This window comes from Agelaius phoeniceus, chromosome 4, assembly GCF_051311805.1.
Source record: "Agelaius phoeniceus isolate bAgePho1 chromosome 4, bAgePho1.hap1, whole genome shotgun sequence".
Lineage (NCBI taxonomy): Eukaryota > Metazoa > Chordata > Aves > Passeriformes > Icteridae > Agelaius > Agelaius phoeniceus.
In genome coordinates, this window is record NC_135268.1 from 15,321,722 (window position 1) to 15,347,462 (window position 25,741).

At 42.3% G+C, this 25,741-nt stretch overlaps 2 protein-coding genes across 7 annotated transcripts in view; one reads left to right on the top strand and one right to left on the bottom strand.

Moving 5' to 3' along the window:
- LRBA (LPS responsive beige-like anchor protein) overlaps positions 1-25,741 on the top strand; it is a 369,517-nt gene that overhangs the window by 203,537 nt on the left and 140,239 nt on the right. The gene's annotated exons all lie outside the window — the stretch shown is intronic.
- On the bottom strand, positions 1,751-4,344 carry MAB21L2 (mab-21 like 2). The gene has a single exon (XM_054633382.2). It carries the CDS (start codon positions 3,339-3,341, stop codon positions 2,262-2,264), a length of 1,080 nt encoding a protein of 359 aa, XP_054489357.1. The 5' UTR covers positions 3,342-4,344; the 3' UTR covers positions 1,751-2,261.

Genomic DNA, 25,741 nt, shown 5'->3' on the forward strand with positions numbered 1-25,741 from the left:
AGTACTGGCTACACCTCTTACATTCTGCTTGCAATGGCACTTTAGCTGGAGGTCTTAAAATTAAAAAAAAATACCTTTTATAATGTCTCAGGGATGGGGAGGAGCTAAAAATCAGATCTGAATAATTTTATTTTTAAAACTATGTAATCTTACAAACAGCATCTTTTCATGCATTAACGCCTCCCTGCCCCACCCTGTGCTGAAATCAATGTACCTTGGTAGCGATGACGAGCTGCTGTAGAAAATGCCCCCTGAAAAAAAAAAAGAAAAGCCCCAACAACTAATCCGCTGTAAGCTCCGCAAGCCTGCTTAATTAATGAGGCTTCATCTGTTTGATAAATTTAAGTTCCCTGTATATTTGTCTAAACTACCGAAAAGAAAACATTGTGACAAGTTCCTGAAGGAAAACCTGCCTTAGGTAGCGATAGCATCGGCAGCGATACGATCAGAGTTTATAGTGGGCTCTGGGCTGTTTTGGGAAGGAACGGCTAATCCCGTTCCTCCAGGTGATCCGGGATCAGCGCTGTGGAAAGCGCTCAGATGGCTCCACAAAAGGCTTGTGGGGCTCAGCCGGGGCTGGAGGGGCTGCGGGCGCAGCGGCGGGGCCGGGGCCGGGGTGTGCCCGCTCCGCCGGCCAGGGTGGCCCCGCTCCATCGCCCCGGCTGCTGCCGCCAGCGAGGATTTCGTTTTCAAACTTAAAGGCAAAAGCAGCTCAAGTTTGAATGGTTATTTCTTTCCCTCTCCGTCCAAAAGGAAACGAAAATAGTTCTTTGGGGCAAGAACTAGACTTTTTTTTTTTTTTCCCGACCCCCGGCCCACGAAAGGATATGAAAACTTGCTCGAAATGCTCCGAGCCGGCGTTGCAATCTTTCGGGCAACTCGAGCGGGTAGCGCTAACGTTTTTAGGAATGCGTTCCCGAAAAAAATCCTGCCAGTATTTCTCAGTCGTCCCGAGCAAGCTTAAAGCGAAATAGCTGCGGGGAATCGGGCAGAGCTTCCTTTTGGGAGAGGGGGCTGGGGCAGGGAAGGAGATCGGCAGAGAGCGCCCGGGTGCCGGTGTAGGATCGGGTGGTTTCCTGACGGGTTCCCGCTTATCTCCTGGTCTGACTATGCTGCGGTGCAATTATATGCTGTACTTAAAAATCTGGGCAAAAACAAATGTTTGTTTAAAAAAAATATCGACCGGTTGCTCTAAATGGCATTAATTATTCAGGGTAGATCTATACTTCCTTCGTGTCAAAGTCAAATGGATAGCGCGTTCTCTCTGGGCAGCGAAAGCAAACAGCGGTGGATTTTTAAAACAAAACGCAGCGCTCGAGATTTACCGGGGAAAAATAGAAACAAAGAATACCATAAGAAAAAAAAATACAGGGGGAAAAAAACCCCGACTGTAGGGTAGGAAAGGGCATGCTGTAACTCTGCTGTAATTCTGTGGCGAGCTGCTGTGCGATGCTTCATATATTTCAAGATTTAGAACAGAACCTTAGAGTAACAGAAATATAGCAGATGTTGTCACATGCTGAACTACAGAATATATAAGATTTTTTTTAGATGCACTTTTTTTTTAATGGAAACTAGAAGGAGGTTTAGAAAACAGCAGTCAATATGCTGAGTTAAGGCTTGGGCTAGGTGTTGCATTTAACCTATCTTTACATCTCGTGGTTTCGTTTATTTAAAAAAAAATATTCCTTCTGAGGTTCAGAAAGAATGTATTTGCCTAAATTTAAGAACCATTCACAAAAAGTCAGCGTAAAGTTAAAGTAATATTTTTATTACTATTTGCAACAAGTCAGTTGTGGGGCACATAATCTGACCTTGGCACCGAAATACATTTAACATCAGTAAAACTTTTTTAAAGGGAGATTTGTACATATAGTTAAATAATTTTTTCACTTGGTGACAACATTCAGGCAAACAAGAGAGCATAAGAAAAGGACTATACATGGATTGGAAAATGTACCTTTCGGGTTTCGTTTTGAAGTTGCAAAAGTCCGATCGCTTCTTTTTGTGACCTTTTAAAAATTCACATTGGAGGACAGGAGGAGAGACGCTCTTCCCTTTTTCTGTGCAAGGCGGTGAGAGTTTATGCCGGGAAAACCGTCGGCAAGTTTTTAAAGGCCGAACTGCAGGTGGGTGGGGGGGGTGGCGGGGGCGAGTGTCTTTCGCCGCCTCTTTCCGTCGTCGTTCGCGTTAAATAGAAAGTTTTTTAGGCGCTGTTGTTGTTTACGGAGGGCGAGTTTTTGTGCGCGGGCCTGCTAACCCTATAGCTTGTCGAGGCTTTTGGGATTGGTGAGGATTTCTCTGGCTAGCCTCCAGGTCTGTTTGGCAGCGCTTTCCAGGGCCGAGTGGGGTTTGCCCTGAAAGAGGTCTAGGTTGGGCAGGAAGTAGTGGGGGCAGCGCCGGCACTGCAGGCAGGAGATGAGCTGCAGGAGGATGCCGTTCAGCCTGTCGCCCAGGCACGCCTCGTCCCAGTCGGTCTCCCGCGGGTGTTTCTCGCACTCGTACAGCAGCAGCGTCTTCATGTGGTAGTTGTTGAGGGGCTGCCCGGGCAGCTCCAGGTGCCGGTCGCGCAGCGTCTTCAGCACCGACAGGCACTTGTTCCGGCAGCCGCCCATCAGCAGCCGGTTCTCGGCCTCGCCGAACTGCAGCACCCACGCGTCGCTCTCGGCCGAGCTCTGTTTGCCCGTCAGCGAGTAGCACTCCTTGGAGAGCAGGTTGAAGCCCTCCGCCTTCACCTCCGCCACCCGGTTGGGGCCGGGCCAGGGGATGTGGGGCATGGGCCACTGCGCCGCGCTGCGCGGCCAGATCCCGGTGCACTTGAAGGCGGGCGTGATCTGCACCACGTAGCGCTCCCGGATGCGGAGCTTCACCTCGCTCGTGTCCGCGATCATCTTCACCACGTCCCGGTAGCTGCACTTGTCCACGGCCTGAGCCACCAGCGTCTGGAAGCGGGAGCGGATCTTGCGGGCGGACAGGTAGCCCGAGGCGGTGATGAACTCCACCCAGAGGGACATGCTGCGCTTGCGGCCGTCGCTCAGCTTGAGCACGGCGCAGCCCGGCAGGGAGCCGTCGTCCACGAAGTTGAAGACGCCCATCTGGTTGAGGTAGAGCACCACCTCGAACTCGGTGGGCGAGATCACCTCCAGCCCCTCGTAGCGGGCGTCGATCTCGCTCAGGGAGCTGATGAAGCGCGGCTCCTGCACCTCCACCTCCTTCAGCACGTCCGACACGACCTTGCACACCTCCCGGATGGTCTTGGCGATGGCCGCCTTGCGCGCCTGGCAGCGCTCCGTGTAGTATTTGTTGAGCTGGTAGACCAGCTTGGCCTGCGCGGCGATCATGTTGGGGCACAGGTCCGGGCTGTACACCGGGCTCTCGCAGTACGTTGAGGGATCCAATGCTTTAGCGGTGGCTGCAGCTTTGCGGAAGGCACCAGCCAAGTCGCAGACCCCCACCGCCTCCGGGAAGAAGGCGGCAGCGGCGCGCCAGTGAGAGCAATTAAAGAAATCGGGGAGGGCGGCGAAGCGCAAAGGAGCGAAGCCCAGCGCTGCCCCGGCGAGGAGGAGGAGGAGCGGGCCGGTGCGGGCTCGGCGGCGGTGCTGGTGCTGGTGATGCCGGAGCCGCTGCCGGAGAGGCGGGCAGCCCCCGCGGGCTCCCGGAGCGCAAAGTTTTGGATGGCGATGGGGGCAGGGAAGTCTGGGCTGCCTCTGCGCTCAGGCGCCCACCCCCCCGCGCAGCGACAAAAATGCCGTTTCAATAGTTCATGGAAAAAAAAACCCAAAACAGCAAACAAACTTCCCCAGGACTCGCAGAACGTTCCCGCAGAAAAGCCGGTCGGCGGCGAAGTTTAAAACAGCACACGGTACGAGAGGAGGAGAAGAATGTGAGCAATGCCCTCAGCGGAAGAGTGAACTCTGTCTGTCTGTCTGTCTCTCTCTCTCTCTCTTTCAGTCCGTGGCACCGCCAGAGATGTGCATGAGTTTGGCTGCCGCTCGCTCAGACTGTCAGGGGGTGTTGTTGATTTCCCTTTTCCTGCTGGAGGCGTTGGCTGAACCCGGCTCTGTGGCTGTCTCTATCTTTAGGCGCAGACGGGTGCACTTGGTCTGGGATCTCTCATTCCCGTCCTGCAGCTCTACATAGACTGTTGTGAGAGAGACTGTATGGAGAGGAGTTGTTGCTTTTTTTTTGGTTGTTGTTTGTTTTCTTTGCACAGACTGTGTTTTATCCTGAGCCGGGAGGAGGGCGTAGCTGCCGTGCCCGGGATGGGTTCTCCTCCCCCTCCCCACCCCTGGAAGTGCGCGCCGGGGCTCCCAGTGTCCGCGCCTCTGGCTCCGCTCCTGCCGCGCCGTGTGCCCGCGTCCCTCTCGCGCCGCTGCCGCCGGGCCCTGTAGTTTATGAATGGGGCCGCGCGCGGGCGCGGGGCGGGGCCGCGCCGCCAATCGCCGCCGAGCTGTCAGCGCCGCGGCCAATCGCGGCACACGGCGCGCGCACACGCGCCCGCGCTCCCGCCCGCGGCCCCGCGCCCGCTCCGCGCCGGGGCTGGAGCCGGGATGGGCTGCAGGGAGCCGGGATGGGCTGCAGGGCAGCCCGGCAGGGAGGCTCGGGGCGTCCCGCCACCCGGCGCGGGGTGTGTTTGTGGGGGCGGGGGGGAGAGGAACAAAAAAATCCCTGTAATTTCGCCGTGGCAGCCGGTGAAGGGCGAGGTGAGCTCGCTGCTCCCTCCGCTCTTGCGAGGGGACCCGGCGGCAGTGCCGGTGTGTGCGGGGAAAGGGGAGAGGCGGGCCGGGGCTTCACCGCAGGCATAAATCTCATTTCGCTTAATGCCGGGCTGCAGCAGTGAAAGTGAGACCGTCACCGGAGTAGCGTGGCACACCTTGTTTTACTGCCCCCAGTCACCTTAATTTAGATAAATCTTGTGTCATAAAGTTCTTTTCATCCTCCTAAAGTGTAGGATTGAGTTATTCAAAAGGAAACGATATTTTATGCAAGTTTGTATTAATAAGAATATGGAATGGTTTGGACATAAAGCCGTAGCTCCGTGGTGTCAGGTCGGAGGAAGCCCCGGGGCAGTCAGTACCTGCCGCGGAGGAGCCAGATCTGCTTTTCCTGCGGGAATTTAGGATGGAAGGGAGGGCAGTTTCCACACCTCCAGTGCTCGGGGCAAGGATGCGTAGCTGCTTTGCCCTCCCCTGGGCCGTGCAGTCCCGCGGTGCGGGGCGGCTCTCGCCGCCCAGGAGCCCCGCCGGGGCCGGGGCCGGGGCCGGGGCCGTGCCCGTGCAGATGCGCGGTGCGCTCCTCCGTGCAGAGCCGCCCAGTAACCCGGTGGGGCTCGGTTCCTTGCGCTCTCCTCCTTTCGCTGCAGCTGACTGATTTTAATAAAGAAAATACCGCCGTCTGTTTTCTGTGTGCGCTTAAATTAGAAACATGTCTGGTGCCGACCGTACCGCTGGAAGAAGTAAGTATAGACGTGCCCGGCGCCGGTGCGGCTCCGTCCTTCGCGAGGAGAGTATCGGCTCCCTGTTTCCCTGCCTGCCGCCGGGGCACTCTGCACCAGGGGATGGAGGGGCTGGCCCGGCGGCCCGCGGTGCCCGGAGCTGGCGGCGGTGTGAGGTGTCCCCGCCGGGCCCGGCCCCGTCGGGAGGGAGATGAGCCCAGGGAAGGCTCCGAGGGGTGCGGGAGTGCGGGAGAGGGGACAGGCTGCCACGAGGGCAGAGGGGGCTGGCGCCGCTGCTCTCACGGTCCCTGGGTGTCCCGGCGATGCGTGGCTGGAGCGGGGCTCTCCCCCCGAGGCGAGGAGGGTCAGTGCCCGCGGAGCTGCCCCCGAGCCGCGCTCGGAGGCTCCATTAGCAGAGCTGCTCTGCACGGCTCGGCTGGCCCCGCGGAGCTGCCAGGGTCCCACGCCTCGCCTCCCGCTGCCCTCCGCAAAGGGAAGAGTTACTTAGGGCTGCGGGTCCCTTTCACACGCCACCGTCAAAGCTCCCGGGGCGTACTTGCTGCCGGGCTGGCACCGCTCTCCGCGCCGGCGAGGGCTCTGCACATCCGCCCTCCGAGCGGAGGTGGGCAGAGGGCTCCGCGGGGTCTCGCTTCCCGCAGAGAGCCCCCAGCCTAGGGGTTACCGTGTCCTGGGCGCGGAGGAGGTTGCCGGAGCCTTCAGGCGGCCCTGGCAGTGGCGGGGGCACACGCGTTCCTTTTTTCAGGGTAAAAGCAGGAGGAGAGGGCGATTCCCTTCCCACCCCCCCGAAAAGGTGCCTAATGATGTAGCGTTACCAGTGTTCAGATTTAAAACAATTCATTACCAATTTTCCTGCCTGAGGTTGAAGCCCTAGTAAATAATAAATCAGCTAAACAAAAGCTGACTTTAATTTATTGCCCCAACGCTAATTAGAAACATCATTTGAGCAATAAACTTAAACACTTCCAGCAAATAATGCACGTGAAATCCTTCTCTCCCGTGTCTGGGCGTTTGTGGCCGCACTGCATTAAGACCAGCTTCATCTGTGGTGGAATTTGCTCTCGCCGGGATGAATAATTGAAGGGGGAACAGGATCCGAGGAGGCTATAATTGAAGAGCCCTTGTCACCTCTGCTTTTATGTATGTTAGTGTAGAAGTCCATCAGCAGCTCCTTGATGGTGTATAAAACGAAGTGGCATCCCCTCCAGCAGCAGGAGATACTGTATTCCATTAAAAAAGACCGTGTGCGTGCGTGTGCCGCAGAGAGGGAAACTCTCAGGGCTAAAAGCCACTTGAAGTCTTCAGACCGATTGATCTGTATTCTCTCGTTATAATCCGTCTCATCATACTTGAGTTAATGAGGCAGGGGCGGGGGTGATCTGATGGTCCTTGACAAATTCATTAGGGAGGCTGCGGGACATTTTATTTGACTGTTAAACATCGTGTTTGTTTGGTTTAAGCGGTGCCAGCATCAGCATGCCGCTGCCTGGAGCTATAGTGTTTTGTTAGCGAGGGCTTCTGTAAAAAGATACTGGGAAGGGGACGCGGTGTGCAGTGTTTGCTCTTGCCTTGGCTCCTCCTGCCCCCTCCCGCTCGTACGGCAGGGAGCTCGGGCGGGTGTAAATCCAGCCGTGCAGGCAAGGGATGTGCCACGGTATTTTCTTCACACTCAGGATGGCAAAGTAGCAGCGAAGGGCTGCCATTAAGACCCGTTTTTCTTTTCCTTTTTCTTTTTTTTTCCCATCAAGAGAACATTTTGGGTTTGTGTTAACCGCTGAAACAACAAAAGAAAAAAAGCTGGAAAGCAGCTCAGAGTTTTAGCAATAAGCATGCAAGTTTTTTGCTGCGTTATGATATAGCATACTTTCATTTGATTCCCTAACCAGCTTATTGACGTGGCCACGTTAAATATTTCAGTCTTTTAATAATGACTGGTGTATTTTAAAGTTTCTATTACATGCTACTGATATAAGGTGTAATTTTTAAGGTAAATCAAAGTTTAATCAAAGTGACTTAAGGCTATTAAAGGATTTCTGCCAAGCCTGTCCTTTGTCTCTCCCTTGCTGAGAGGCAGAGGGAAAACTGAATTCAGGAGCAGGTGCTCCCAAAAGGGCTGAGAAGTATTTTTAAGAATAGCATATGAAATATGTATGTGTTTGTACATGCTTTGTTCGTGGCAGCTTTGCTGATGAGACCCAGCTAGCATGCTATTATTTTCTAGTAGTTGGTTTCCTCTCTGTCCTTTCATTTAATGGAAACAGTTTTGCAGAAAACGGAATAATTAATCTGCTTGTGGAACCTAGCATTGTGTTATTTTTTTCCTGGAGATCAGTCTTCAAACATTCTCAGCTTTAAGTGCTTTGTAGGACTCTGCTTCCATTTATAGAAGAACTGTATGGGAAAAGAGCTAGTGCCCTTTGCCTGTCATTTTCATACATTCCTGCACTGCTGATGAAGCTTGAACTGCTGCAGGGAATGTATGGATTTGAAAAGAAATGATTCAGTAATGCACGTTGCGTTTCTCCACCACAGAACCGGGCTAATAGTTACAGCCAGCGCTGAGCTGTGTTTGAGGGATAAAATTCCTTTTGCATTCGATGGTGTATAGTGTGTACCTTTTTTTGGGAGTCATGGCTTGGCTTTAGTATCTGCTGATCTCTTTTAAGGTCCGTGTGTATGAGATTAGTTAATGGCACACACCGGAGGAGTAAGGATGATTTCATTTTTACCAATGTCATTAATGTATCTCATCAGCCTAAAGTGTTGTAGAAATCTTGTACCTTTTTTCCCTATGAAGATTGAGTGGTATGGTAATTAAAGAATTCATACATGTTTTTAAGTCTCCCCTAGCTTTCATTTCTTTAGCAGTAGAGGGGGTGCTTCCAGCTACTCCTTCAAGTAGCTTATTTATGCTTTCCTGTTCAGTCTTAAAATGTGAATGTGTTCATAATCTGGTGTTTAACCATAAACAATCTGCTACTGAGGGACTTTTTCTAATGCTTTGAACTTTGCATTAAAGGTAGCATCTTCTCTTTTCTCATGGTGACTAATGGTGACTTCTTTTAGCTGTCGACTGGTTTGAATGCTAAATACTGTTTTGTAATTTTATCTTTAATAAATTGGCAATCAGGGAGAATCAGACATGTACTAAAAAGGAACAATTCTAGTGCTTTTGTAAAATTTTCTTCTTGTTAAAACTTCATGTGGGCCTTTTGTTTGGATGCAGTTAGTGTGGGTGCATGCTGTTTCATCCATTAGAAGTAACCAAGTTCATGTGTGTTGGCTGGTCTTTATTTATAATAACTGATTAATTATACTAATAACATCACTTTCAAGAAGTGAAAATATGCAATATGCCAGAATTTTCTCAACTTCACCTCCAGTTGAATGCATTAACACTTATTTGCTTGAGAAAAAAATGTGAGGTGGGCTACAGAGATAATGTCTGGTTCTTAATAATGCTGAATCAGCACATATTTTAAAATTACGAAAAATACCAAGATGTTATAAGCAAAATCAAAATTTTGGAAATGAAAAAAATGATTAATTTGCACACTTTTGGGGTTTTTTTTTGTCAGTAGCTACAGATGATTGTTCTGTTTATTGCCTTAGATGTTGAAGTCTCTGCATATGCGTGATGATGCCAACAGACAGCAGCCTGTGTGGTTTTACTGGTTAGACAGTTATTTTTGAGATCAAAACCTTCATGCAGCTTTGTCAAGACAAAGCATATGTATAAGTTAACCTAAAATTGTCTGAGTTACACTCTTTTAAAATGTCAGTTTCTAGGTCCAGAGGCAAAAGCTCCTTGTTTATAAGCTTATACTTAAAAAGGTGCTTTTTCAAGTACAACATATAGCAGTGTGAAATCCTCTGCTCCTCACCAGCCACTGTACAGGTTATAACCTTTCAGTGAGTTTCTATGAGGGCAATTTATAAAGGGAAGGGGTGTTGTGAGAGGAGGGAACGGAGGGGGCTCAATCTTCTCAGTAGCAGTGGTGACCAGCACAGAATATATTGAGTCTCTCTCTCGCTCTCCTCCCTGTATTTTCAGATTATTTTGTTTTGACTTTGGCTCTGATAGAAACAGCATGCAATTTTTATTTAATTTAGAGGAAGTCCTGTTTGAGCAGTCTTCTAACTGTTCCCTCATTCAAATTAAATGCACAGTTAGAACCATCTACTTTTCTGTGCATTGTACTTCATAGCTTTGAATTTTTGTCCTCTGAAAGTACTATGTTGACATAAAAGTAGTAAACTACAACTTTTAAAACCATTGCAGGGGTTTTGTTGCTACTTCTAATGAGAGAATCAAATCATAGCTAATCCTATTTTATATCTTGCTGTGCATATCTTATTTCAGAATTACTTTTCCATGTTAATATGCTGCTCTCTTTTTAATTTTCTTATGAATTAGGTAAAATGTGTGTGCAAAATAGTTCAAGGTACCATCTCCCACTGCTCGAAAGGGGAAACTGCATTGGCTCAAATAATGTATAGAAGCCATCTGCATAGCTTAATTGAAATAATATTTGGTGATCTAAGAGATGGAAATTGTTCCTTTTCTTTAACCATCTGAAATAAAACTAGGATGTAAACCAGCTGTCTTGGCCTATGGAAATCAAGGTTCTGCCAGTCTGTTTCTTTTCTTCATTTTCTACTTCTATCTTCCTTTATTATCTTTGTATCCCAAGGAGTCTTTCTTATTTTCTAACTGGTTTTGTCTGCAACAAGGGGCTGGGATGGTGTGTTTAAATAGACTCTGGATAGAGTGAAAAATCTTTGATCTATGGCTATGACTGCTTCCAAATGATTTGCTTGCTGGGACTGGACACTGTCCATGCCCTTTCACTTCGCTATCAGATAGGCGCACAAAAAGGACTTGACATGCTACCAGATGCATAGTTAATCATTGCATTAGGTCTGTAAAGGGGACCATCCAGACTCAATTAGGTCTACCATTTTTAACTAGTGTTTGCTCTGTAGTTTGTTTGGAGTACAATATTAATTCTAACTGCCATTCTGTTTATCTAAAAGGGCTTTAACACAGTTCTGTGCTTTCATTTTTGAGGAGTCTTCTCTGCATTTGTGCTGTTTTGTGTCTATTTAAAACATTGTATATTTGGTACTATGTAACCAATATTGCGGTGTAACATATTATCTGAAGCTTTAATGAAAAAAGTTTTTTATCTTTTTGTAATTCAGCAGTTTTCCTTTTTCAATTTCAGTTTCAGAAAGTGCATTTGAAATAACCTAAATGCAGCAGCTGGCATATATTGAATCAGCATTCAGAAGTAAAGCTTGCAAGGATATTTGGAGTTTTGGAACTGAGTCTTAAATGCTGAAAACCAAGTGGCAGCATTTTTCCTCTCACTTATTTACCGAGAACTCATTTTTGTGTCTGGCACTGCACAGTTTTGTGCAAGAAGGATATTAAGGGTGCATGAGTTAAAAAGGTCCAGCTGTAGAGTAAAAAAGCATTACTTAAATTATTGTTCTGAATCTTACCTGGGATTTCTAGGAGTAGTTTGTGTATTTACATTTGGAGTTGTTAACTGTATGCACTCAATAAAGCCCGCTGAAAATTCCTAGCCTTCTCAGAGTTTCAAAAAATTAGTATTCACTGCAGTTTGTAGATGTAGCCAGTCCTTTCATGGTATGAAGAAGCTTGAGTGTTCAAATTCTATAAATTTTTTGGATCATTCATGCTGTCTGCATTTTCCAGTCATGATTATATTGTGTATGGCAGGGCCATGGAAGCAGGAACATAAAAGGACATGAAAGAATTTTTGATTGAAAATACAAATATAAGAAAGGAGGCCTAATCAGAGACTTTAAAGGTATTTTCATTTGGTTTTAATATTTATTTATTTTGGAAGAAAGAAGGAACAAGGCATTACCTATTAACTTTTAAAAAAAATCTATATATAGTTACAAAAACTGTTGTATTAAACTTCAGATTATAGTTCAGCCTTTACTTTAGATCTGAGATTTCTTGCTTTAGTTCTTTGCTTCATGGTTGTCAATATCCTTTGGAGGAGGGCACATGCATTAAAATGTAACATTTATCATTTAGTTGTAGTCACAGGGATATTTAGAAGTTGCTAATGGACTTCCAAGATGCAGGATGTAGAAGTGGATACTACTCAGAAGTGCCAGTTAGGGCTCTCTGGGGACTTTTAAATAATTTATGGCTACCTGCTGCTCCAAAATACAGGTGTGTGTCTGTGTATTTTCCATTAATGTTTTGTATTGATGCATATAAATACTCAGTGGGCAATAAACCTAATACAGGAGTCCTTTAGAGGTGCAGGCAGGTGGCTTTTCCCCATCCATTATCTGTCCTGGAGGTTCATTCTGACTGGCATCTGCATGCCAGCACGTCTCCAAAGGGGAATTGTTTGTGTACTTTGGGGGCTTCCAGAGTGCGAACTTGAAAGAAAGTGGGGCTTGAAATGTGCGGTCATTTGTGAATTTATGTTTTATCTCCCTTCACTTGAAAATTTATGAGGAGAGTGACTTAGGGTGCTTGCGTTGTGTGTTCCAGGGCTTGCCCCCACTGATAACACCCTTGTTGGCGTGAAAGTGCAATGCAAATTATGACAGTTACAACCTTCTGTTTTGTTTAACCTGTCAGTGGATTTCCTGGCTCAGTGCTGAGGGCAATGGCGTGTTCAGCTAGTTCCATATTCACCTAAACTTAAAAGGTCAGGTTTCTACAGGCAAGCCTAGTCAAAGCCTAATTGATGAGGAGGGCAGGGGGACAGAATTTACTGTTCTGTTGGCTAGTTTCATATCGTTAGGTTGTCCTGAAAGCATCAGGCAGTCACAGCCCCTTTCATGTAAGTGCTGACCCTAGACAGGAGCTGACAATCAAAGGAGGCAGCCACAGGAACCGGTGCAAGTAGGCTATTGATTTTTCAGTTAGGTCTAAGTAGTTTGTAGTATGGGTAATGGGTGACAGAGGCAGGTATGTCATTATCAATGAGCTCCAGAACAGCAGCGACAGCCCCCGCTCATATTTCCTTCAGCACTGACAGTAGGCGTCCTGCACTGGTCAATAAATCGCCCAACCTTTTACTGACAAGTGACTTGGAGCTGGGGGGAGGGAGTCAAAGAGCTAAACTTCCCGTACTTGAACTTGACATGGATGCAGAGCAAGGATCTCGACATCTGCGTTCCTGCCTCGTCAGGCAAGGAGCCGAGGAGAACGCAGGGAACAGAACAATGGGAGCTGTGCGGCCACGGAAGGTTAACTTTATTTTGTGCCCTCTAGAAAGTCCAAGATTTTCCTGAGTTCGAGTGAAATAGCTTAAAACAGCAGCTTTCTGTATCAGCATGATCTGCTTCAGTAGTTAATTTAGGTTACCATGGCAGGGCTTTGTTTTTACTTTAGTATTGCTCTGCATTTAATCAAGGTTATACTGCCATAGCAGTACAACAATCACAGTCTGCCATTCAAAATCCACTTTTAATTCCTAGTTTCCTCTTCTTAAATTTCATATATGGAGACTATTTAAAGATATTGGAGGTTTCATATAAATCCAAAGTGTTAGCAATACAGTTTCTCTTCTGACTACCAATGCTGTTTTGGGTCGGTAGTGGAGGACAATGCTTTAGGAAGCTGAATAAAGTTTTTATGACTTGCATTTTACTAGCTGTGGTTTCTGAATTTAATAGAGGTAGATCCAGATTTTAGCTTTACACTTAATTAAATTCTGAAAGATATTGGGAGAACATAAAAATTGTAATAAGTAGTGGTTTGGTTTTTTTTTTTTTTTGGTTTTTTTTTTGTTTTTTTTTTTTTGGTTTTTTTTTTTAAGCATACCTGTATGGAAAATCAGTTAAACGAACTCATGCATCTTAGTCTGAATTTCATGAAGTTTTCTAGTATTGTTACTTTATTTGAGCAATGTAAGTTATCTGTATTTTTTTCAGAAGTTGGAATTCAGTCATGTTTTATGCTGTGCACAGATGTTAACAAAATAGCATATGCTTATAATTAAAAAAAAATCTTTAGACAAATTGAAGTAAAGCAGAAGAGTAAATGTTTTGAAAAACTTCCTTAAAATAACTCATTGCTATGGTATCTTGTTCAACAATGTTTGTAATGTTACACAGAGCAGGAATCTGAGACTGTGTGTGTTGAATAGCTGCAAAGTATCATCTGTGACTGAAACTTTCATCTGTCTGCAGCAGCTAAAGCTGTTTTCTTCATGGCTGAACCTTTAACTGTAAGGGCAATGTTGACACAGACGCAAGAAGTGGGGTTGAAATTTATCACTGGATTATGAAATCCTTTAATAAATATTTATATAAGCTAAAACCTGAATACTTGTTTATTTGGAGCAGTTACGAAGTTGATTAGTTGTAAAAATCTGTTTAGATATTGCATTTACCTATTTGCCTGTTGAACAAAGCTTTGGAAGAGGGGCTGGCTAGCTGTCTTCCAGAGGAAAAAGATTTAATTTAGTTGGATCAAAAGTGTGCCAGGTTGTTTGAGTCCTTCCATATTTAATGGGAGTTTTTCTTCTCGGTTGTTTTCTTTATCCTGCAGGGCCTTTTTTGTTTTTTCTTTTGTTAACCTGGATAAAAAGTACAGCCATGCAATCTGAATCTTACCTTTTCTTATAAACAGGTCCAGCCTCCTTTACTGTATTTTTAGTGTTGCTGGCATGCTGTGTTATTGCAGAAATGTAAAGAGGAGCTGTAGATAGGTGGCAAATTAAATTTTCATGAAATAACCCCCTAATCAGCAGTGACAGGGTAAGAGAAAGATGATTGCCACTTGGTCATTGTGGAGAGGCACTTAGACTTGGTGTCAAGGCTTCTGTTAATGATGACTAATGTCTTTCTTGGAGAAAACGCATGCTCAAACATGCCACAGTCCAGAAAAAGAGTGGAGGAATAGGCATATTATGGAAAAAGGCTGGATCCTAAAACAAAAGCTTAGGTCTTCAGATGAGAAGGGACAGTGTTTTTGCAATGTCAGAAGGCACACCTATAGAACTGCTCTTGTTGCACTCTTCAAGCATAATAATAATAATAATAATAATAATATTAATAGTGTATAGGCATACACTGTTCTGGTCTACATGGTGTCTGCTGCTTTAATTAAAAAAGGAGATGGTAATGACACAGATGTGTAAGCCCTCTGGTCAGAAATAAAGTCACATGTACTCTCCTGTTAACAAAGCTTGCTTTTCTAAAAGAACAAAAGCTGCTGCAAAATATTCTTACCTAAGCACAGCGCTCTGTTCTGAATAAACCTTCCATAGTCAAATGTAAAATGACTCCAAAGACCTTTTTCAAATCTTTAGGCTTTGGCTTTTAGGTATATTGGCAAAAAAAGAGGTGGCACATGTCATTCCTTCAGCTTTTCCCAAAGTGAGACCTTTCAGAAGGGCATTTGCAATGCTTGTCATATTTTTTCATATATATCTTATTGGCCTGACAAGTCTAGAGGACCATGAGAAAACAGATGTCATTGCATTCAGACAACACTAATTACTCTGGGATTTTTGCAGCCTCAGTGCCTGCATGTAGCTGTCGATTATGACTGTTTATGTGGCCCATCATGGGTACACGATGCACATTCAGATGGTGTCACCAGCCTTTGTGTTCCCTATTATCACACAATAAGATGGAAAAATCAGCAACAAGCATCACAACAAGGAAATGCCTTAATGGGAGACTTCTACATGCATTTTGCTGAAGATTGCATTCGCAGTCCTTATTAGATTTAAGTGTTTCAGCATCTGTTTGCTAACTGGAGTGCAGCACGGTGGCTGTCAGTGTTCACCGTGGTTCTTTATGTTTCAGGCTTTCAATTTCTGCAATTGCATAAATACCACCTGAAAAATGCTGATTGACCCAGCAGTTGTCAGAAATTTCCTGCCTCTAACCTTTGTACCAAACGGAGATTTTTCTATGTCACAGTTCACATTAGAAACCAACAGCCTTATTTTATTCTCTTACAGACTGCATTGTTGGTACTTCCTTGGTTAAATTTTCTTAGCGACTCTGTCATTTCAGAGTCTCTTCTTCCTCTGCAGCAATGACTGCTGCAGGATTCCTAAGGCAAAGTTCAAACAGTGGTCATGCCGTGGCCTTACTTTGTGTGTTATCTTGAATTTTGGTGCGTGTTTTATAAGCAGAACAACCGATGGTAATCACAGATTGGAAAATGAAAGCTCCAATAATGTAACTTCACTTGCTGATGAAGCAGAAATTGAAGCAGCTTTATCAAAGATGTATGATGAGATAAAACTGCAGTCTCTGCTGTACAGTTATAGTAATTATGACTAATGAACCGTCCAGTCTGGATGAAATGGCATGCCCACAGGGACTGTGGCCAATCACTTGTGACTTATGCAAGCTGAACAAAACATTGATGGTGTTCCAGATTCCCTGTAAGAACAGGAAGTGTGGTCTTTGTTTGGAACGTCAGCTTTGTCAAGTTATTTTCAAGCAGTTTAGGAATAAATGGCATTAGTAAATAAAAGTCTTAAGGACTGGGGTTTGTTAGGTTTTAAAATGAGCATAAAGAATTAAAATTTGCCATGTCAAATATACCTGAATAAAACCCCCTATGAGGATGGCACATACACTTTAAAATATACATCAGAATTGTTCTGTCGTCTTCCAATGTGAGTCATTAGAAGCACATGTTACATTTTAATATGCTGAGTACAATGAAAGCCAAAGATACAAAACATATGAATATAGGCTTGTATCTATTCAGGTTTACTGTGGTAAAATTTGGGGTTTTAACAAATTTGCTTGAGACCTGATACTTTCATTTTTGTAGCACGCTGCATTTTAAGCCAGCCATAAATTTTAAGTGGGAGAAGACAGGTATACAACCCGAAAGACAATTTCTTGTAGAAACATGGAAGCAACATACAATGGAGCTTCAGTAAGTTTTGACAAAGTATAGACTAGCAGAGTAGTAATTTTAAATCAGTTTATTTTTATGAAGACACTGTGTGTAGCTGTAAAGAAAAGGAAAAAGTACCAGAATTCTGAATACTGAAATGCAGATTATGCAGAGACTTCTGAATTTAATTATATGATAATAGCAGAGCACAAAAATAGTTTTCTAAATGTAACTTTGTGCTAAATTATTTGGGCCTAGTCTGGAAGCAGTTGTGGATCAGCAAATGTTTGAAGGATTTGGGAGTCAAATGATCAATATGTTACAGATGTTAGTGATACAGTAAAATCAGTTTAGCATTTTGACTGAACCCCTCCAGAAGGCTACAAAGAATAAAGTATTTCAAAAATTAGTTGCAAACAAACTAATGTAAAAGTAAGAAACCTCCTTCCACCCACTTATCCACCACCCCTTAAACCATTTAGAAAAAAATAAAGCATAATTGGACAAAAAGCGTATGTTGGACTGTTGTGCTGTTTAACAACGGTTTACCCACTCACACTAGAAATCTCAAATACTTTGACACGTCTGTTATTTCTATTTTGAAAGTATACAGAGACATTTCAGGGGCCTACTAAGAATTAGAATCCCTTTTTTTTTCTCTCTTGCAACAAAGCATATTGCATCAAATGTTGCAAATGTGAAAAAAATGTGTACAGTTCAGAATATAATGTTAAGATAAACAGTGCTGGTAAGTAAATTCTGAAAATGACTGCATTTTAGCTCTGATAAATAATTAAGGGTAAGATCTTTTTGAGACTGTGGCACACTTAAGTATGAGTCTCTTCCACAATGTCATTTCAGAATCAATAGCATGCAATGCATTATGTACATTATCTAATTTTACTGCACAGAAAGTTGCATTCTGATCACTATAATGTTTGTATCAGGCTTGTGCCAGTGAAGTCACTGAATTTGTTAGATGATATACAAATGTACAAAATTAATAAATTAATTCTCATTCTTCCAAAGAGCTATTATTTTAAAGTAGTGGATTTAAGTACATGGTGATTATATATGTATATACACACATACATACACAAACACACACACACACACACACATATATATATATATGTATAATATATATGTATATATATATATAGAATGTGTGTGTGTGTATGTTGTAGCAATATTTGGAAGAAATTCTCATATGTATTAAGATGAACTTATGACTTTGAGATTGTATTTTTTAGGAGTGTGCAGCTCTGTCATTTTGTTATGAAATCACTGGTAAAATTCATATAAAATTAGGCATGGATCAGCTTTTTATGTATTTGGGACATCCATTGCTATCCCTTTGTTATCTTTTCTAGATCTGAATGCATTATTGGTGCTTCTGTGTAAAATACCATATGGAGTTGTAGCTACTTGGAACTTGTATAAATGATGCAAATAAAAATTGAGGAGCATAGGATCTCAAGGACTGAATTTTATCTTCCTGTTGCTATGTGTATTTGTGTACATATGTAAGATATCTAAAATGTTGTTATATTTGGGAGCCAGCTTTTTGTGTGAGGAGGGCTGTGTTTGGGATTCCAGAATTAGAACTGTTGCTGATTTTTCCCTTAGGCTTGCATGATAGAGTTGACTTTCTTATGACTGTAGGTATAAATCAGTCTTTTGCTTTGGGAGACAGATTGAAATAGAAAATTACTCTTCAGTGCAGGAAACTTAGAATTCAGTGCAAGTGAGAGCAGCTGGGTGGCTGTTTTAACTTTTGCTGGCTTTTGTAATGACCATTACAAAACAGAGTTGGTCTGACCAGCTTGTCCTGCTTACCTTATCCATCCCAAAAATATCCCTGATTAGTCTTATGCTTGAGGCAGGTGGAGGAAAAGCTGGTGAAAGTGTGATTGTGTTGGCTTTGTCTGAGATTTTCCTTGTACCCAGGTGTCTTCAGTTGCTCATTTAGGGAAGACTTGTCTTGTGAAGTTCTGACAATCAGAGGAAACCTTGGATTAAAGATCTGCCTCCTGTTACTCTTGGTCTGGCTTCTAATCTTACCTGTGCTGATCTAAATCCACAAGAACTCTTTTAACTGATTTGTATGACACTGCTAGAAAAACAAAGAAGATCCCAGCAGAGTCAGGAAAAAATTATTTTCCTCTTACATCAGTTTTGAGATTGCTTTTTTTTGATGCTGCCCTTGGAATCAAAGTCAAAATTTAAAAAATATGTATGTGAACTAGTGGTATTAAGAAAAAAAGAAAGAGTAAAGTTAACATTTTTTTTTCTTTTTTTTTTCTTTTGACCAGTTGGCTGTAAGTCTCAATCAAATAGTACTTTTGGAGGGGATGATAATAATAATAAAATCACTAGCCTCCAAAATGTAACTAAGCAGTGAAAACCAAGGCATTTTTGGAAGTGAAATGCTTGTTTTGTTTGAAAACACAAAGTTTTCATTCTTTTTGAGAATGGGTTTGAAACCTTTCCTTCACACAGGGTTGGGTTTGATTAATAAAATAACCAGTAATATTTGCCATGAGTATTTTCTACTTGAATTGATATACAAAAAATTTTATACAAAATTCCAGCAGTGAATGGAGATATATATGTATCTCAATGGAAATTGAATTTCAGGTATTTTTTACTCTCTGTACACTTTAGCAATTGTACATTGTTTCAAAGGTATTTGTTTCTCAAGGGCACTCGCCAAGCTACTTTTATGCTGTTTGTTGGAGTCTGAATTATAGATATTTTTGTTGTTCTACCTCCTAGCTATCATTATTTTAAAGCATCATGTTTAATTAATTTTTTTAAATTTTTCTTTCATGTGAAACAAATGCTAAGATCCCATGTTCTCTGTTGCTTTGCTTTTTTCAAGAATCCTAAACTAATAAAGTAAATATCACACCCTGTATATAGTATTAATCTTTCAGAAGTTTGTCCTGTGCTGGAGAAAATAAATAATTAGAGATAGGCAAGAGGTGAATGATGTGTAGGTGTAAATACTCTGTAGATTTAAACATGCTGCATGGCAACTCTAGGTCTCTTTTGAGGTAGTCATGAAAACTTAAGTTGTGTGCCTCATATATTTAAGGCCAGTGAGCCTATATGATTTTATTAATGTGCTATAAATCTTATATTCACGAGCAGTGTTTACTACTGTGCAGTATATTTAAAAGAAAATTTATACCTCACTGCAGAAGGAAGGTAGGCTAGTGAGAAAATGCAAGGGTGGATCTCAGACATTTATCCCAATCTGACAAGTATTTGCAAGGAATTTGCTCCTGTAAATTTCTGCAGGGAGCAAATGGTACTCATTCAAGCCTCAATTTTAATAAAAACCATAAATACTTATTTATGCATACACAGGTGGAGCACAGGCATGTCTTTTGTCATTGTGGAACTTTGTGTGTGTACACATATGGCACACTCTGGATCATAGGATGAGCTTTTAATTCTGTTTTAAAGCAGTCCATTTTCAGTTTAGAGTAGTACCTGGAAGACCTTACTGGAGACCCTGGACACTTTTCTGAAGGAATAGTGATTGCCTTTGTGAGGCGTGTCTTTGGCCACATCATTCCCTTCCTGTCCCATTTCTTCTGGACCCAGCAGCATTCCCTAGGCAAAAAGGATTGTTACACTAACTCAGTGTGTGAATTAGGATGAGCCACAGAAACTCAAGACAGGTAATTTTCCACAGAGAAGACTGATTTGATCATTTTTTGGTAACCTACTTGTGTTTCCCTTCATTATAATACCTAGGAAAACTCCTTTTGGTCTCTGGGGAATAGCAGGAGGTTGCTGCAGCTGTGATTGACTCCAGTAGGGAAGCTGCCTCCATGGAAGCTACTTGCTTAATGCTGTTGAAAGGGCAGTGATTATGTCACCAAGGAAGCATTTTTTATTTGTGTGGGTGCATTGTAGGTTGCACAGAAAAATACAGTTAATGTACCATGCGTAACCTTCCATGCTCCTTAAGCTTGCACTTCCACCTTGCAGTGGTTAAAATATTAGTCAGCAGTACAAAACAGGTATTCTCAATGCCTAAAGAGCTGTTTAAAGCTTTTTTTTTAATGCTCCTTATGATTTTATACTCTTCAGAATGCAATATCAGGTTCTTATGCCATTTAAGAAGAAGGTATGTGTACTTTGCTATGCAGTTTTCAAATGCATGAGACAACAAAAGCATTCCTCATGATGGAGATGTGCACAGAACAATTCAAGAAATGATTTTGGAATGTGTGAAAATTCTACACTTTAACATACTTTGTTGCCACTGAACTTACTCTTGTAGATTATGTGGTTATATAATTAGTTTCCTAATGTGTAGCATTAGCAGTTATTTCTCTAATTATTATTAAGTATTTTATCTAAATAGCCTCAGTAATGGGAGATCTTTTACAGTTTTTTTATAGAATATTTGGGATTTTGGTTCTTACTGCAACCTTCAGACACTTCTTAAAGAAAAAGTATTTGTTTTGCCATGTCCTGTTGGAATGGAAAGTTGCTATACGTGGTGAGGAAGAAATGATTGGGACATACCAAGTTGTTTGGAGTACTCTGTTTTGCTCGTGTGACATTATGTCTGGGGGTAGTAAAATTCAGTGTACAGCTACATGCTCCCTCAGGTAGCATGGAGCAAGTTTGGTGTGAACTGCTGTGACCCTGCCCTCTCTGCTCTGTTTGAGCTCTGCAGTGCACACAGGGGTGGCTGTTCCACTTGAAAAAAGAATGCCCCCACCCTAGCAGAGCCAGTTTTCAGCTGCTAGAGCTCCCTGAAATAGTGTATCATTCCCTGGTGTTTGTGCTAATGGAAAGAAGTGTTTGGGGTAGCAGGGGGTGTGGAACTGCAGCAGCCTGGATTTGTGTTTGCTTAAATAGCTGTGGAAGTGATGCTCTCAGCCTGCTTTTCACAAGCGTTACTCTCTTGTGCATCCTCTGGATTGCAGGAAGTGCAACCTGGAATGGTAAAGCCATCTTTCCCTCAGGTATTTCATAGACATGAGACTTTAGGTATCTTTTTTTTTTTTTTTTTAATTGGCTCGTGTTACAAATGACAATGAGGATCTTTCATGTTTGGATGAAAGCAAAATGCTCTGCTGTTTTGCTGTATTCCTCTTAGTCCTTCTGAGTTATTAAAAGATTGTTCTTCTTCCTCTGACCCCTCTGACACAAGCTTTCAACCCCTGCAGCTTTTTGGACACGTGTTCTGTCACCCTTTGGATACTCTGAAGAACATGGAGGAGAATTGAGGCATGCACTAATGTGCCCTAGTACCCTAGTTTACAGATTCATTATGCTCCTGGGAGAGCAATGCCTTGATGTATCCTATTATCTTGATATCATCCTTAACTCAATCCAGGCTAGGATAAAATAGAAATAAAAACATTTCTTTACTTTCAGAATGGAGAATGCACTTAAGTACATTTATAAAAAAGAAATTAGGTAGAAGATCCCTCTTGCACAGAGATTAAGTCAGAAAGATTCTCTCTCATGGATGCAGCCTCTCAGTTGACTGTGACTTGAGGCACAGGGAATGAAAAAAGGCATCATTACTACATATGCATGTGTCAGGAAATCATCTCCACCAAGTCAGCTAGATCCACAGAAGGAAACCTGCAGATTGAAGAAATGCCTTCCAGTGACCTGGATTAACCAAGACGAATCTTTGGCATGCAGTAAAGTGGTGGGAAGCACATTTGGAGCCCCAGGACTCTTGAATAAGTTTCATAGCTGGACTCAGTGGACACAGGCATGAATCCTTTCAAGCTGGATTGCTGGTGCAGTGTGGATGTTATGCAGCAGGGACCGAGGCAGTGTTTTCTGACAGCTTATGTGAGATGACAGTGTGGCTAAAGAGGATGTGAGCTGCTGAAACAGTTCAGTTTGCTATCAGATGGTTCCTTTGGTACAAATACACAGGTTGAAAGCAAAGATTATTTCCTACAGGGTACTGTACTTCTTTCTAGGTAAGAGGGGTGAGAGGCAAACATTTGATTGTCCCCCAGGCGTGTCTTTGGTGTGAAGCCTGGTGGATAAGGGTGATGCAGATTCGTTGTATGGGCTTCAATGGCAAGAGACTTTGCTGTCACAGCCCAGAGGCTGTACTATACCATGCCTACTTTGGTCCATATTTAGTCTTATGAAATGTTGGCACTACTACTACTACTACTATGTGAAATGAGCATTTTCCTTGAGTAACCTCGTTGTCTTCATTCACAATTAATAAAGCATGGGCTAGAGGGGGCATGAAGAGATTGGGTATCTATTTCCACTCCACCGCTCAGCACTGTGTATTTGCTTTGTGGATATTTAAAATAGGTGGTCCTTAATGTTGTTCAGAAGGAGTTTGTACCTCTATTTCACCTGTTCTAACTTTCCTGTAAAAGTAGCTGGGGAGCTGACTTTTTTTCCAGAGGGATAAATACCTTGCTGTTAAGCTTTAGGTAGTTATTTCCATCACAGATCAAATAGCAATTCTGCAGGAATTAAGATGTGCCTTGCCTATAACCTTTGTTGAAGAAGTTTTGTTGTCCACTGCACCTTCCACAAAGGTTCTTTAGGCATCTGTCTCTTCCACATTTGTGTATTAAGGATTTGTCTCTTGCCAACCATCATAATGAGGATAAAGTTTTTCCATTTCTAAGTAAAGCCACTCTGAGTGTCAGCAGTTACTCTTTTTGTACTGACATCTCATTACATTAGTCACATGTAATGATGTAAGTTACACAGCAAAACTTGCTTTACATATACTTTATTTCTTTATGTGGCTTTAAGAGGAATAAAAACTTAAAAAATTAAATATTTCCTGGTGCTTGTAAATATTAACTAACTTGGAGAAGTTTCAGTATGTACACATAGTGAAGGAATTAGCATGAAGGTTATTTTTACTCTTTAATGTGTGTTTCACTGTTCTTCTCTGTCCTGTGTATTTAGCAACCTCTGGGATAGGAAAAAGGGATATTTATTAGCGGGAAAGTACTGGGCAGAGGAACAGCATCATGTACTGCTTTTTTTTCTCCTAAACACATTTTATTTTCACTTTGCTTTCTGTTAGATGAGATAGATGAGTTATATCTCAAGGCACTGTGTATTTATTTAGAAAGTTACCTGTTTAAGGAAACAATTCATTATGTGTCGTGGAGCTGATGAGTTCAGTAGAGCCACCTTTTAATCCTTGATTCCCTGTGGATTTTCTTTCACAATACCTTTCTCCTTTAAGTCCCTAAAACTACAGTCCTTTTGAGTGAATAGGGGCTATTTTATACACCACCCTGCTTCCAATCCAATTAAAGGCTCAATAATAGACGGATTAGGGAAAGTTTACTTCTTAGTAGAAGTGCAGCTTTGGAAAAATAGTGCGTTGATAGCAAGAGGGAATGTGAAGGAAAGCGGAGAAAATTAAGGAGATAATGGTCAGTAATCTTAACTTGTCTGATGTTTGCGCTGTTCACAATATAGCAGACTCTCAAAATGCGTAGAACAATGATTCAGATTCTTTAACCATTTTGTTGCTGGAGTTTGCCTGTCTCTTCAATTTTCTTCACTCTTGCTTTTGTTATCTGCATCTTGCACAAATGCCACCTAATCCTTTACTTTAAGTCCCCAGAGTAGGAGACTTTTGTAGTACTTTCTTGCAGGGGGAGCTGAGGAGAAATGCAGGAAAGCAAGGAGTTGATGGCAAAGTTAATCTGTTGTATTATGAAAGTAGTTAAGTATCAAAGTTTGTACAACACGTTTCAATTAGGTTTTTAAGAGAACTGCCATTGAAGTATCCCTGTGACATATAACAAACTTCCTTGAGATGTTTTTTGAGTGAAATAGTCAAGGTTAAAAACAAACCTCAGAAATGTTATGCAAGCCAGAAAATACAGTATTAAAATGTTGTTTGATGGGTAATAAGCACATTAAGTCCAATTAAAAAAATAGTCTTGACATAAAAGTTGTGTTTCCTATTCAGTGCCTTGAGCGTCACCTCACCTTACAGGTTAGTTCCCAAAAAATTGGTTTTACTGTAGATTAAAGTTGCAAATGCTTCAAAATTCCACTTTGAATTGTATCCTTTGCATGTCTCTGAAAGGGTCCTCTAACCACATTAAGCAGTGCCAGTGGTCAGCAAACTGGTAAGACCACACTCTTTTTCCAGAAAACTAAGTTAGGTGGTTGAACAAGGAATGCTGCTTTGTGCCATCAAACCTTTCTCCCTTTTTTCCCTTCTTTTTTGGAAAGGGGGGGTGGATAAATTAAGCCTTTTCCATTTTGTAGAACAACGAGTAGTCATTATTTTCAGCTACTTTGCTACCTTATTATTGCCAAGGTCTCTACAGAGCCTTTTTCTTTGCCTACCATAGTGAATTGTAGTGGGCTAAATGTTTAATGAGTCAATGCGTTAAAGGCTTCACTTTTCTTCCAATTAACCCCAAGACCACTCTGGCATTTTTGTAAATCCACAGAAGTATTTTGTGAGGCCTAAAGGGTAAGCTGCAGGCAGGCTGTGAAGAATGTAAAAAGACTAACCTGCTAACAAACACTGTGCAATGGGACAAAGAGAGTTTAATCCGTATTATGGTAAATGCTGGCTTAGTGTCCCAAAAGGGCTTTGCAGAGTGGAACAAAACAAAGAGGGCAGCACCAATAAAAATCCAGTGCTTTTATTTTTATACACAAAATTGTTGCAAAAGAAAAACTGATAATAGCATTAAGAAAAGGTTTGAATGGTGGTTTTAAATATGATACTAAACATTGCGATTGTTCACCATTTGAATACTGTTTGTTATACATAAAGAAGCTAAAAGCAACATAGAGGCTCCAGTTGATTGAATATTCATGAAAATTGGAGATGAGTACCTCAATTTAAATTTGAAATGTTTGTGAATTAGTATATCATAAGATAATATAAAACCTATATGTTCATTAGTGTGTGTTTCTACAGAGAGAAACCTAGGAATATATTTTATGTGAATATGTGCAAAATGCAAGGACATTTATAAAATATGTAGTAAAATGCTAAGGACTCTTATTTATCCTCCTCTTAGAAGGCAAACAAAAACCCAAGGATAGTCACATATCTTACTCAAAATGCATTAAAGATTAAGGAAGATTTGCAGAATATAGTATTGCATTCAAATTCTTCATATTGAAAAAGAGGCTGGCTGTGCTTATACTTCAAAAATTAGAGCAAATGAGAAAATCAAGTAATTAATTTTTAATGCTTTAATACTAACTGTAATTTTGTCACTGTAACTATTTTGATAAGAGGAATGTAATACACTCATATAAAGTAAAAGAAAAGTGTAAATATGAAAAAAAGAGAAAATAAATAGCATTGGGGGGGGAGGAATAAGGAAAGAACATCATTCTTGATGCTTCTTTAAATGCAAGGTCATAGCTCTAAAAATAAAAAC